The sequence below is a fragment of the Heterodontus francisci genome, unplaced genomic scaffold (genome assembly GCF_036365525.1).
Source record: "Heterodontus francisci isolate sHetFra1 unplaced genomic scaffold, sHetFra1.hap1 HAP1_SCAFFOLD_410, whole genome shotgun sequence".
Taxonomy (NCBI): domain Eukaryota; kingdom Metazoa; phylum Chordata; class Chondrichthyes; order Heterodontiformes; family Heterodontidae; genus Heterodontus; species Heterodontus francisci.
This window is the reverse complement of record NW_027140485.1, coordinates 419,044-434,058: the sequence shown is the minus strand read 5'-3', so window position 1 is coordinate 434,058 and position 15,015 is coordinate 419,044. Positions and strand designations below refer to the sequence as shown.

General features: G+C 49.2%; 1 protein-coding gene across 1 annotated transcript in view; it reads right to left on the bottom strand.

Moving 5' to 3' along the window:
• LOC137359986 (dnaJ homolog subfamily C member 27) overlaps positions 1 to 14,800 on the bottom strand; it is a 98,226-nt gene extending 83,426 nt beyond the window's left edge. Inside the window, exon 1 of the mRNA XM_068025580.1 lies at positions 14,521 to 14,800. Coding sequence (XP_067881681.1) covers positions 14,521 to 14,607 — 87 coding nt within the window. The 5' untranslated portion in view covers positions 14,608 to 14,800. The remainder of the gene's footprint in view (positions 1 to 14,520) is intronic.
• Positions 14,801 to 15,015: the final 215 nt, after the last annotated feature.

The window sequence follows — 15,015 nt, the reverse complement described above, 5'->3', positions numbered from 1 at the left end:
TAGATACCTTTGAGCACTGCCAAACTCTTTTTTTTTTATTTTCTAACCCTTTTTTCCTCGGTCTTCCAGACTCATCCATTAATTTTCCACCTTCCATTTTAATTTGATTTTGTCCCAGCTCATTCTACCCTCAGGTTCCCACCCTCCCCTGCCAAACTTATTTAAACCCTCCCCAACAGCACAAGCAAAACATCCTGCAAGGAACTCAGTCCCAGCTCTGTTCAGGTGCAACCAGTCCGGCCTGTACAGATGCCATCTCCCCCAGAGCTGGTCCCAATGTCCCAGGAATCTGAAGTCCTCCCTCCTGCACCATCTTTCCAGCCTCGCATTCATCTGTCTTATCCTTCTATTTCTATACTCACTTGCACGTGACACTGGGAGTAATCCGGAGATTATTACTTTTGAGGTCCTGCTTGCCAATTTCTTACCTAACTCCCTAAATTCTGACTGCAAGACCACATCCCTCTTTGTCCCCAAGTCTTTGGTTCCGATGTAGACCACGACTGCTGGCTGTTCACCCTCCCCCTTCAGGATGCTCTGCAGCCGCTAGGTGACATCCTTGACTCTGGCACCAGGACGACAACACACCATCCTGGATTCACGTCTGCGGCCACAGAAATGCCTGTCTGTTCCCAGCCTAATTGAATCATCTATCACTATGGCTCTTCCAGTCTTCCCTGTACACCCCTGTGCAGCTGAGCCACCCGTGGTGCCATGGACTTGGGTCTGGCTGCACTCCCCAGGTGAAGCATCATTTTCCTCAATATTCAGAACTGAATACCTGTTGGAGAATGAGATGCACTCAGGGGTCTCCTGCACTACCTGTTTGCTTCTTTTTTACTGTCTGGTGGTCACCCATTCCCTCTCTCTCTGCATACTCTTAAGCTGTGGGGTGACCACATCTATAAACGTGCTATCCACATAGCTTTCATCCTCATGAATGCACCGCAGTGTCACCAGTTGCCGCTCAAGTTCCAAAACCCGGAGCTCAAGCTGCTTCAATTGACAACACTTCCTGCACAAATAGTTCTCCAAGATACGGGAGGCATCCTGGAAACATAGAAATAGGGGCAGGAGAAGGCCATATGGCCCTTCGAGCCTGCTCCATCATTCATTATGATCGTGGCTAATCATCCAACTCAGTAGCCTGTTCCTGCTTTCGCCCCATACCCTTTTATCTCTTTAGACCCAAGAGCTATATCTAACTCCTTCTTGAAAACATTCAATGTTTTGGCCTCAACTGCGTTCTGTGGCAGCGAATTCCACAGGTTCACCACTCTCTGGGTGAAGAGATGTCTCCTCATCTCAGTCCTGAAAGGTTTACCCGTATCCTTAGTCTATGACCCCTGGTTCTGGACTCCCCCACCATCGGGAACATCCTTCCTGCATCTACCCTGTCAAGTCCTGTTAGAATTTTATAGGTGGTGCTCCCACATAGCACAGCAGGGGCACTCTCGATGTTGAAGCAACCCTGCCATTTCTTCATTTATAAGTTGACTCTTTGCTACTGCCCCGAAAAACCTTACCAACACTACAACAGCTTAGAATTAATAAAACCTTACTAGTACTGATAAATCCGACTAAAAATCAATACAACTTACGAATTAAAATTAACCCTACTCAAAAATAAACAGCTACTCACTTATTCCTTATTAAGCGATTTACATACTCACCCTAACAGCAGTATACTCACTCAGCTATTTAGAGTTCTTCCCTAACAGCAGTTACTCACCAACCAATCACCTTGTAGCTTTCATGTGACGCCATTGCTCACTTGGCTTTCAAACTCCAGCGCTCCTGAACTCCTCTCCGCTGCTCTCCTGGAAGCTAAGTTCTCTAGGCCACGATCCTCAGGCTCTATCTGCTCCATGTTCTTCCCGCAGGTCCGCTCCTCTCCACTGCTCTCCCAGAAGGTAATTTCTCCTTATCTCTGTCCTAAGTGGCTTCCGCCTTATTTTGAAATTTTGTCCCCTGGCTCTAGACTCCCCAACCAGGGAAAACATCTTACCTGCATCTACCCTGTCTAAGCCTTTCAGTATTTTGTAGGTTTCAATGAGATCACCTCTCATTCTTCGAAACTCTGGAGAATACAGGCCCAGTTTCCCCAATCTCTCTTCATAGGACAGTCCCACCATCCCGGAAACAAGTCTGGTGAACCTTCGTTGCACTCACTCTATGGTAGCAATATCCTTCTGAAGGTAAGGGGACCAAAACTGCACACAGTACTCCAGGTGCCATCTAACCAAGGTCCTATACAATTGAAGCAAGACTTAACTACTCCCATACTCAAATCCTCTTGCAATAAAGGCTAACATACCACTAGCCTTCTTAATGGTATGACGACTTGGTGTTGTATTTTTCAAATAAGCAGATAGCAACAGACTTTCTTGTAGGTTTAAAAAAAAACAGAAAATCAATTGTTTATTGATCAATACGCCTTATCCCAAAATTGTCACAACCGCATCCACTCACGCATTCTCCCACACACACACAAGAAGAGACAGATAGTGAATGGAAAAAAGGAAAGCCTTTTTTTAAGTGGGGGGGGGGGGGGGGGAGGTCTGAATAAACCTGTTGAATTCTCCTGGAAATTAAGTTCTCGATGAGTGCAGGCCTGCGATGATTGTAGATTTCTCTCTTGATTGAAAGTTCAGTTGAAGATGGTGGGACACTTGTAGTTCACTGCTTTCTAATGTAGATGTAGGATTTTACAGCAGGGCAAGTACCTTCTGGCTTGCTGGAAAACAAGCTGCTGGATGTTGCTTCTCTCTCTTTCTCTGCCTCTCTCTCTTTAACAAAGGTAAAGCTGTGTTAGTTCTAATCTCCTGGGAGGTGATATCCTGATCTCTAACCCATGGTGATCGCAATTTTTTTTTTTTTAAATTCATTCATGGGATGTGGGCATCACTGGCTATGCCAGCATTTATTGCCCATCCCTAATTGCCCTTGAGAAGGTGGTGGTGAGCTGCCTTCTTGAACCGCTGCAGTCCATGTGAGGTAGGTACACCCACAGTGCTGTTATGAAGGGAGTTCCAGGATTTTGACCCAGCAGCAGTGAAGGAACGGCGATATAGTTCCAAGTCAGGATGGTGTGTGACTTGGACGGGAACTTGCAGGTGGTGGTGTTCCAATGCATCTGCTGCCCTTGTCCTTCGAGGTGGTAGAGGTCACGGGTTTGGAAGGTGCTGTCGAAGGAGCCTTGGTGCGTTGCTGCAGTGAATCTTGTAGATGGTACACACTGCTGCCACTGTGCACTGGTGGTGGAGAGAGTGAATGTTTGTGGATGGTGTGCCAATCAAGCGGGCTGCTTTGTCCTGGATGGTGTCGAGCTTCGTGAGTGTTGTTGGAGCTGCACCCATCCAGGCAAGTGGAGAGTATTCCATCACACTCCTGACTTGTGCCTTGTAGATGGTGGACAGGCTTTGGGGAGTCAGGTGAGTTACTCGCCGCAGGATTCTGAGCCTCTGACCTGCTCTTGTAGCCACGGTATTGTTTAGATTTTAGATTTAGAGATACAGCACTGAAACAAGCCCTTCGGCCCACCGAGTCTGTGCCGACCATTAACCACCCATTTATACTAATCCTACACTAATCCCATATTCCTACCACATCCTCACCCGTCCCTATATTCCCCTACCACCTACCTATACTAGGGGCAATTTATAATGGCCAATTACCTATCAACCTGCAAGTCTTTTGGCTGTGGGAGGAAACCGGAGCACCCGGAGGAAACCCACGCAGACACAAGGAGAACTTGCAAACTCCACACAGGCAGTACCCAGAATTGAACCTGGGTCGCTGGAGCTGTGAGGCTGCGGTGCTAACCACTGCGCCACTGTGCCGCCCTCCAGTTGCTCACTTGGCTTTCAAACTCCAGCGCTCCTGAACTCCTCTCCGCTCCCGGAAGCTAAGTGCTCTAGTCCACGATCCTCAGGCTCTATCCGCTCCGTGTTCTTCCCGCAGGTCATGTAAGTCTCTGGTCAATGGTAGCCCCTAGGATGTTGATAGTGGGGGATTCAGCGATGGTAATGCCATTGAATATCAAGGAGATGGTGAGATTCTCTCTTGTTGGAGATGGTCATTGCCTGGCACTTGTTTGGCGTGAATGTTACTTGCCACTTATCAGTCCAAGCCTGGATATTGTCCAGGTCTTGCTGCATTTCTACACGGACTGCTTCAGTATTTGAGGAGTCGTGAACGGTGCTGAACATTGTGCAATCATCAGCGAACATCCCCACTTCTGAACTTATGATTGAAGGAAGGTCATTGATGAAGCAGCTGAAGATGGTTGGGCCGAGGACACTACCCTGAGGAACTCCTGCAGTGATGTCCTGAAGCTCAGATGATTGACCTCCAACAACCACAGCCATCTTCCTTTTGTGTTAGGTATGACTCTAACCAGCAGAGAGTCTTCCCACTGATTCCCATTGACTCCAGTTTTGCGAGGGATCCTTGATGCCATACATGGTCAAATGCTGCATTGATGTCAAGGGCAGTCACTCTCACCTCACCTCTTGAGTTCAGCTCTTTTGTCCATGTTTGAACCAAGGCTGTAATGAGGTCAGGTGCTGAGTGGCCCTGGCGGAACCCAAACTGAGTATCACTGAGCAAGTTATTACTAAGCAAGTGCTGTTTGATGGCACTGTTGATGACACCTTCCATCACTTTGCTGATGATTGAGAGTAGACTGATGGGGCGGTAATCGGCTGGGTTGGACTTGTCCTGCTTTTTGTGTACAGGACATACCTGGGCAATTTTCCACATTGCCGGGTAGATGCCAGTGTTGTAGCTATACTGGAACAGCTTGGCTAGGGGTGCGGCAAGTTCTGGAGCACAGGTCTTCAGTACTATTGACGGAACATTGTCAGGACCCATAGCCTTTGCAGTATCCAGTGCCTTCAGTCATTTCTTGATATCACGCGTTTCTTGATATCACGCGGAGTGAATTAAATTGGCGGAAGACTGGCATCTGTGATGCTGGGGACTTCAGGAGGAGGCCGAGATGGATCATCAACTTGGCACTTCTGGCTGAAGACTTGCAAATGCTTCTGCCTTATCTTTCGTAGTGATGTGCTGGGCTCCCCCATTATTGAGGATGGGGATATTTGTGGAGCCACCTCCTCGAGTTAGTTGTTTAATTGTCCACCACCATTCACGGCTGGATGTGGCAGGACTGCAGAGCTTAGATCTGATCCGTTGGTTATGGGATCGCATTGCTCTGGCTATTGCATGCTGCTTACGCAGTTTGGCATGCAGATAGTCCTGTGTTGTAGCTTCACCAGGTTGACACCTCATTTTGAGGTATGCCTGGTGCTGCTCCTGGCATGCCCTCCTGCACTCTTCATTGAACCAGGGTTGGTCTCCTGGCTTGATGGTATTGGTCGGGGGATATGCCGGGCCATGAGGTTACAGATTGTGGTTGAGTACAATTCTGCTGCTGCTGATAGCCCACAGTGCCTCGTTGATGCCCAGTTTTGTATTGCTAGATCTGTTCGAAATCTATCCCATTTAGCACAGTGATGGTGCCATACAACACAATGGACGGTATCCTCAATGTGAAGGCGGGACTTCGTCTCCACAAGGACTGTGCGGTGGTCACTCCTACCAATACAGTCAAAGACAGAAGCATTTGCAGCAGGCAGATTGGTGAGGACAAGGTCAAGTATGTTTTTCCCTCGTGTTGGTTCCCCCACCACCTGCCGCAGACACAGTCTGGCAGCTATGTCCTTTACTCGGCCAGCTCAGTCAGTAGTGGTGCTACTGAGCCACTCTTGGTGATGGACATTGAAGTCCCCCACCCAGAGTACATTTTGTGCCCTTGCCTCCCTCAGTGCTTCTTCCAAGTGGTGTTCAACATGGAGGAGTACTGACTCATCAGCTGAGGGAGGGCAGTAGGTGGTAATCAGTAGGAAGTTACCTTGCCCAGGTTTGACTTGATGCCATGAGACTTCATGGGGTCCAGAGTCGATGTTGAGGACTCCCAGGGCAACTCCCTCCCTAATGTAGACCACTGTCCCGCCACCTCTGCTGGATCTGCCCTGCCGGTGGGACAAAACATACCCAGGGATAGTGATTGCAGTGTCTGGGACATTCTGTAAGTTATGATTCCGTGAGTATGACTGTCAGGTTGTTGCTTGACTAGTCTGTGGGACAGCTCTCCCAACTTTGGCACGTGCCCCCAGATGTTAGTAAGGAGGACTTTGAAGAGTCAACAGGGCTGGGTTTGCCGTTATCGTTTCCGGTGCCTCGGTCGATGCTGGGTGGTCCGTCTGGTTTTATTCCTTTTTATTGACTTCGTAGCGGTTAGGTACAACTGAGTGGCATGCTAGGCCATTTCAGAGGGCATGGAAGAGTTAACCACATTGCTGTGGGTCTGGAGTCACATGTAGGCCAGACCAGGTAAGGACAGCAGATTTCCTTCCCTAAAGGACATTAGTGAACCAGATGGGTTTTTACAACAATCGACAATGGTTTCATGGCCATCATTAGACTAGCTTTTAATTCTAGATTTATTAATTAAATTCAAATTCCACCTTCTGCTGTGGTGGGATTCGAACCCATATCCCCAGATCAATACCTGGGTCTCTGGGTTACTTCTTCTTCTTTGGCCTCCTTGTCTTGAGAGACAATGGGTAAGCACCTGGAGGTGGTCAGTGGTTTGTGAAGCAGCGCCTGGAGTGGCTATAAAAGCCAATTCTAGAGTGACAGACTCTTCCACAGGTGCCACAGATAAAACTAGTTGTCGGGGCTGTTACACAGTTGGCTCTCCTCTTGCACTTCTGTCTTTTTTTCCAGCCAGCTGCTAAGTCTCTTCGACTCACCACACTTTAGCTCCGCCTTTATTGCTGTCCACCAGCTCTGGCAATCACTGGCAACTGACGTGATCAATGTCACAGGACTTCACATCACGTTTGCAGACATCTTTAAAGCGGAGACATGGACAGCCGGTGGGTCTGATACCAGTGACGAGCTCGCTGTACAATGTGTCCTTGGGGATCCTGCCATCTTCCATGCGGCTCACATGGCCAAGCCATCTCAAGAGCCACTGGCTCAGTCAGGTGTATATGCTGGGGATGTTGGCCGCCTCGAGGACTTCTGTGTTGGAGATACGGTCCTGCCACCTGATGCCAAGGATTCTCCGGAGGCAGCAAAGATGGAATAAATTGAGACGTCGCTCTTGGCTGATATACGTTGTCCAGACCTCGCTGCCGTAGAGCAAGGCACTGAGGACACAGGCTTGATACACTCGGACTTTTGTGTTCCGTGTCAGTGCGCCATTTTCCCACACTCTCTTGGCCAGTCTGGCTATAGCAGTGGAAGCCTTTCCCATGCGCTTGTTGATTTCTGCATCGAGACACAGGTTACTGGTGATAGTTGAGCCTAGGTAGGTGAACTCTTGAACTTGGGTTACGAGTCCAGTGATAATACAACTACGCCACTGCATCCCCATAATGGCCCAGGACGTGGCTACTTCACACCTTCTTTGTTTCAGAGGGAGACATTCAATTCTGGAATGTTTTAGGATGGGGTGTAACTGACACCTCTTAGCTTTCAAGACTTGTCCTTTCTCTTTGTCAGACAGTTTGAATTCAGAAAGGCCAATCTTCTTTTTTCAGTGGCCATTTTGGACCATTGTTCACTTTTCAAAATAAAGGTTCATAACTGAAGAGTTAGTCCATAATTTATATCATTGCACTTCCGGTATGCGTGACACTACTCTACTGCTAACTGTCTCTTTCAATTCTCTGTGCACCTTGGTGTTCCTCTCCTATAGTATCTCCTGGTTTCCACACCCTTGCCAAGTTAGTTTAAACCCGCCCAACAGCACTAGCAAATCGCCCCGTAAGGATATTAGTCTCAGGTCTGTTCAGGTACAACCCATCCGGCCTGTACAGGTCCCACCTTCTCCAGAACTGGTCCTAATGTCCCAGGAATCTAAAGCCCTCCCCCCTGCACCATCTTTCCAGCCACGCATTCATCTGCACTATCCCCCTATTTCTATACTCACTTGCACGTAGTACTGGGAGTAATCTGGAGATTACTACTTTTGAGGTCCAGCTTGCTAATTTCTTCCCTAGCTCCCTAAACTTTTTCTGCAGGACCACATCCCTCTTCATCCCTACGTTGTTGCATTTATATAGTGTCCTTCATGATCATAGGACATCCCAAAGCACTTCTTAGCTAATGAATTAATTTTGCAGGCAAACAAGGTCTCAGCAAGTAGTACATGAGATAATCTGATCAGTTCATCTGTTCTGGTGGTGTAAATATTGGGCAGGGCACTGGGAAAACACTCCTGTTCTTCAAATAGCATTTTGGGATCTTTTATGTCCACATGAATAAGCAGATGGTTGAACACATCATCTGAATGACGGCGCATCATCTGATACTGCAGCACTCCCTCAGCTCCGGACTGGAATGTCAGTCTGAATTGTGTTCTGAAATCTTGCAGTCGGCTTGAATTTCTGACATTGCTCCAATTTATCCTGTACTATTTAAAACTCTACAAGGCAAGTTTGCAGAGTGTCATGTGTCACTGTTCAAAGTATTCAAAAGTCTGCTACTGTCCAATTCCCAGTATGTACATTCCTCTCACCCTTCACTCCAATCCTTCCTCTCCAGCTCACATCTTTTAATCAAGTCTGGACCTTTCAACAGCAATGTACATTTATATACCACCTTTAACAGAGTTAAACATCCCAAGCTGCTTCACAGGAAATGTAAATCACAACAATTGAGCCTTGAAAGGAGACATTCGGACAGGTTGGACGAACAGGTAAGTTTTAAAGAGCTACAGTCAGTATCGGTGACTATGAAATTAGCAGTGTCATAAAAACATACCTGGTTTACTATATCCTTTAAGGAAAGAAATTTGCTGTCCTTACCTGGTCTGGCTTATCTAACTGCAGACCCACAGCAGTGAGGTTGACTCTTAACTGCCCTTTGAATTGGCCGAGCAAACCATTCAATTGTATAGAAATGGGCAATAAATGCTGGCCTTGCCAGCGATGGCCACATCCCGTGAATGAATAAAAAAAAAAGAGCCTCTAAAAGGAGAGGAAGGTAGAGAGGCAGAGAACCTTAGGGAGGAAATTACAAAGCTTAGGGCCCAGGCAGCTGAATGTACAGCTGATCAGGATAGGCGATAGAACTCACAAATGCATATGATGCCAGAATTGGATAAATGCTGGGAGGGTTGCAGGGCTGCAAGAGCAGAGACAATATAAATTAAGGCTGCGTTTACTGATCTCTAGGTGGTGCAGCACTGGCACAACACAAATGCAGCCTCACTGACTGAAACTTCACTGTCTGCAACGTCTCAGACAGCTGCCAGTAATAAAAAAGGCACTGTTCAATTTGTCACAAAAAACAAACTAAACCCAAATTCCCTCAATGGCTGCAATCGCCGCCTCCATCCCACCCCCAACAGTAGCCTGCTCCCCCCTGCCATTGCACTTCTCTTGGCCGCTCGCTTCCCGCCTCACTGCTGCCTTCCCACAGCCAATCACTTGCGCCCTCACCACTTCCACCGCCCCTGGGCACTTGTTCCCCGCCTTGCCGCTTCAGCTACTCACTCCCCACTTCCTCCTCTCCCCTACCCCAGCTGCTCGTTCCAGACCTCGCTGCGTCCCCCCCTCAGCCGATCGCTCTGCCTTACCCTGTCACCCCTCGGCTGCTCACTCCCCGCCTTACCGATTCGGCGGCTAGTTCCCCGCCCCCACCCCTTCTTCGGGCAGCGCAGCAGGGAAACAGCGAGGTGGGGAGCATGCTGCCGAGGGGGGGAAGCCACGAGGCAAGGAGCGAGCAGCCGAGGTGGGGAAGCGGCGAGGTGGGGAGCGACAGGCCGAAGGGGGGAAGCGCAAGGACAGGAGTGAGTAGCTGAGGAAAGGCAGTAGGAAATTGAAAGCAGCGACTGAAGCAGGGATGGCAGGAGGGAGCATGGTACTGTCGGGGGAAATGGAGCCAGTGATCACAGCTATTGAGGGGTGGTGACGTCAGCACGTGCATGCGCATTCATACTACAAGCTGGCAAATGTTTGTATGTACTGATGACGTCCACGATCATTCTGCGCATGTTCTGCGTTGTCAGGAGTCACTGAGATAAATTGAAGGCTACAATTCTAAACAGGGTGCAAGAGCAGACAGACCTGGGGATATATGTGTACAAATCATTGAAGGTGGCAGGGCAAGTTGAGAAAGCAGTTATGATAAACCTATATAAAACACTAGTTCGGCCTCAACTGGAGTATTGTGTCCAGTTCTGGGAACCACACTTTAGGAAGGATGTGAAGGCATTAGAGTGCAGAAAAGATTCACAAGAACGGTTCAGGGGTAGATTGGAGAAACTGGGTCTGTTCCCCTTGGAGAAGATGAAGGAGATTTGATTGAGGTGTTCAAAAACATGAGGGGTCTGGAACAAGTAATGGCGCCATGCGGAAAAACTTTTTACGCAGCAAGGAGTTAGGATCTGGAATGCACTGCGTCATGCAGACCCCCACCTGCTAAGAATCATCATATGAACATTAATTTTAAACTGTTACTGGAGTGAAGAAATGACTTGTTAAAGAGATCACCAGACATTTGGGCTGGAAGGACATTTGCAAACTAAGAGACACTGCTTGTGGAGACAAAGGGCTATTCCCAACTCCAATTAACCCAAATGAATTCTGATCGCCAGACACTGAAGGTGCAAGGAAGCGCATTCCGGGAACTGCTAAGATAATGCAATCCACAAACCTCACAGGAGAGACTGTTCCAAATAAGGGGCCAGTCGCATGATTAACCTGTTGGCAACCTGGGATTTTTATTTGAATTGTGCCACAGAGTAAGGAACAGAAGGCAGTTTGCAACTGAAGCTGGAACAAGGAAGGCTCTCTCCTGGTTGTCTCTCTCTCACTTTCTCCCAAGTGTATCATAATTTAGTAAGGATTTAATAAGTATTTATTTATTTTATATTAATTAACTAATTAGTGCTAGAAATTACAGTTAGAGGGGTGAAGTGCTTCACCTGTGAGATGTGGGAGGTCCGTGACGCTTCCAGCGTTCCGGACGTCTACATCTGCAGGAAGTGTACCCAATTGCAGCTCCTCACAGACCACATGGATCAGTTGGAGCAGCAACTGGATGCACTTAGGAGCATGCAGGTGGCGGAAAGCGTCATAGACAGGAGTTTTAGAGAAGTGGTTACACCCAAGATGCAGGCAGATAGATGGGTGACCGCTAGAAGGGGCAGGCAGTCAGTGCAGGAATCCCCTGTGGCTATCCCCCTCTCTAACAAGTATACCGTTTTGGATACTGTTGAGGGGGATGGCCTATCAGGGGAAAACAACAGCAGCAGCCAGAGCAGTGGCACCACGGCTGGCACTGTTGTTCAGCAGGGAGGGACAATGCGCAGAAGAGCAATAGTTATAGGGGATTCTATAGTCAGGGGCGCAGATAGGCGCTTCTGTGGACGTGAAAGAGACTCCAGGATGGTATGTTGCCTCCCTGGTGCCAGGGTCAAGGATGTCTCTGAATGGACAGGGGGCATTCTGAAGGGGGAGGGTGAACAGCCAGAGGTTGTGGTACACATCGGTACCAATGGCATAGTTAGGAAGAGTGATGAGGTCCTGCAGGGGGAGTTTAGGGAGTTAGGTAGTAAGTTAAAAAAACAGGACCTCTAGGGTTGTAATCTCTGGATTACTCCCTGTGCCAAGTGCCAGTGAGGCTAGAAATAGGAAGATAGTGCAGCTAAACACGTGGCTGAGCAGCTGGTGTAGAAGGGTGGGTTTCAGATATCTGGACCATTGGGCTCTCTTCAGGGACAGATAGGACCTGTACAAGAAGGACGGGTTGCATCTAAACTGGAAGGGCACAAATATCCTGGCTGCAAGGTTTGCTAGCGTCACTCGGGAGGGTTTAAACTAGTGTGGCAGGGGGGTGGGAACCAGAGCAGTAGCAAAGCATTAAGATAGATAAGTCCCCAGGGCCTGATGGGATCTACCCTAGAATACTGAGGGAAGCAAGGGAAGAAATTGCTGGGGCCTTGACAGAAATCTTTACATCCTCATTGGCTACAGGTGAGGTCCCAGAGGACTGGAGAATAGCCAATGTTGTGCCTTTGTTTAAGAAGGGTGGCAAAGATAATCCAGGAAATTGTAGGCCGGTGAGCCTTACGTCAGTGGTAGGGAAACTATTAGAGAGGATTATTCGGGACAGGATTTACTCCCATTTGGAAACAAACGAACTTATTAGCGAGAGACAGCATGATTTTGTGAAGGGGAGGTCATGTCTTACTAATTTGATTGAGTTTTTTGAGGAAGTGACGAAGATGATTGATGAAGGAAGGGCAGTGGATGTTATCTATATGGACTTTAGTAAAGCCTTTGACAAGGTCCCTCATGGCAGACAGGTACAAAAGGTGAAGTCACACGGGATCAGAGGTGAGCTGGCAAGATGGATACAGAACTAGCTCAGTCACAGAACAGGGTATCAGTGGATGGGTGTTTTTCTGAATGGAGGGATGTGACTAGTGGTGTTCCGCAGGGATCAGTGCTGGGACCTTTGCTCTTTGTAGTATATATAAATGATTTGGAGGAAAATGTAGCTGGTCTGATTAGTAAGTTTGCGGACGACACAAAGGTTGGTGGAGTTGCGGATAATGATGAGGATTGTCAGAGGACACAGCAGGATATAGATCGGTTGGAGACTTGGGCAGAGAAATGGCAGATGGAGTTTAATCCGGACAAATGTGAGGTTATGCATTTTGGAAGGTCTAATGCAGGTGGGAGGTATACAGTAAATGGCAGAACCCTTAGGAGTATTGACAGGCAGAGAGATCTGGGCATACAGGTCCACAGGTCACTGAAAGTGGCAACGCAGGTGGATAAGGTAGTCAAGAAGGCATTCGACATGCTTGCCTTCATCGGTCGGGGCATAGAGTATAAAAATTGGCAAGTCATGTTGCAGCTGTACAGAACCTCAGTTAGGCCACACTTAGAATATTGCATGCAATTCTAGTCGCCAAACTACCAGAAGGACGTGGAGGCTTTGGAGAGGATACAGAGGAGGTTTACCAGGATGTTGCCTGGTCTGGAGGGCATTAGCTATGAGGAGAGATTGGAAAAACTCGGATCGTTTTCACTGGAACGACGGAGATGGAGGGGCGACACGATAGAGATTTACAAAGTTATGAGCGGCAGGGACAGAGTGGATAGTCAGAAGCTTTTTCCCAGGGTGGAAGAGTCAGTTACTAGGGGACATAGGTTTAAGGTGCGAGGGGCAAAGTTTAGAGGGGATGTGCGAGGCAAGTTTTTTACAAAGAGGGTGGTGAGTGCCTGGAACTTGCTGCCAGGGGAGGTGGTGGAAGCAGGTACGATAGCGACGTTTAAGAGACATCTTGACAAATATATGAATAGGAAGGGAATAGAGGGATATGGGCCCCGGAAGTGCAGAAGGTGTTAGTTTAGGCAGGCATCAAGATCGGCGCAGACTTGGAGGGCCGAGTGGCCTGTTCCTGTGCTGTACTGTTCTTTGTTCTTGTTCACCGGACCCACAGAAGACCCGTAAACTTCAAGAGAGAAAAAGATCCGACATCGAACAAAGTTGAAGCATGAAATGGGCCCCAACAAACAGCAGGACTAACCAGCAACCGAAGACTCCACATTGAGCTCAAAGGACAGTAAATAACTAACAGATATTTCCTCAAACTTTTCCCCTTTATTCTTTTCTACTTTTTCTATCTCTATCTGCTTGTGTGTTTATCGCGTATGCATGGTAGCGTCGCATATCGTAGAGCCAATAGGGACACAACAGGCCAAATGTAGGATTCATAGAAACATAGAAACACAGAAAATAGGAACAGGAGTAGGCCATTCAGCCCTTCGAGCCTGCTCCGCCATTCATTATGATTTGGCTGATCATCCAAATCAGTAACCTGTTCCGGCTTTCGTCCCATACCCTTTGATCCCTTTAGACCCAAGAGCTATATCTAACTCCTTCTTGAAAACATATAATGTTTTGGCCTCAGCTGCTTTCTGTGGTAGCGAAATCCACAGACTCACCACTCTCTGGGTGAAGAAATTTCTCCTCATCTCAGTCCTGAAAGGTTTACCCTGTATCCTTAGACTATGACCCCTGGTTCTGGACTCCCCCACCATCAGGAACATCCTTCCTGCATCGACCCTGTCAAGTCCTGTTAGAATTTTATAGGTTTCTATGAGATCCCCCCTCACTATTCTGAACTCCTGCAAGCCCCGCCCACTCCCCCTGGCCCCACCCCAAGCCCCGCCCACCCCCCTGGCCCCACCTCCCTGGCCCCACCCCAAGCCCCGCCCACTCCCCCTGGCCCCACCCCAAGCCCCGCCCACTCCCCCTGGCCCCACCCCAAGCCCCGCCCACTCCCCTGGCCCCACATCAAGCCCCGCCCACTGCCCCTGGCCCCACCCCAAGCCCCGCCCACTCCCCCTGGCCCCACCCCAGGCCCCGCCCACTCCCCTGGCCCCGCCCCATGCCCGCCCACTCCCCTGGCCCCGCCCTCACCTTGCCCACCTCGGCGCTTCCCAGGCTGATCACCTTCACCCGCAGCGGCCTCTTGATCTCATTCCGCTTCTGCACGTTGGTTTCCATGGTGACAGGTTGCCGCTTCACTCACTAACAGCAGCCCTGTCACCAGCCGGCTCCAGCTCCCACAGCAACACCGTGGTCAGCACCGAGACCCGGGTGCCTCGCACAGTCTCTCCCTGGCCCTCCTCCTCAAAGCCCCGGACACAACAACCACTCCCGGGCCGCCACATTCACCATAACTCCCTCAAACCTCGCGATACCGCACTCCAATCCCAAACATCGCCAGGCAGCTTCTCGCGAGATTATGTGCACGTGAGCAGTAAGTGGTTGGGGGGGCGGGGTTTCAGAGTGGCACGAGATACACTGGCTAAACACCCCGGACTCTACCCCGTGCACCCCCTGATCCCCCTCCACCCCGTGCACCCCCTGATCCCCCTCCACCCCCTCCACCCCGTGCACCCCCTGATCCCC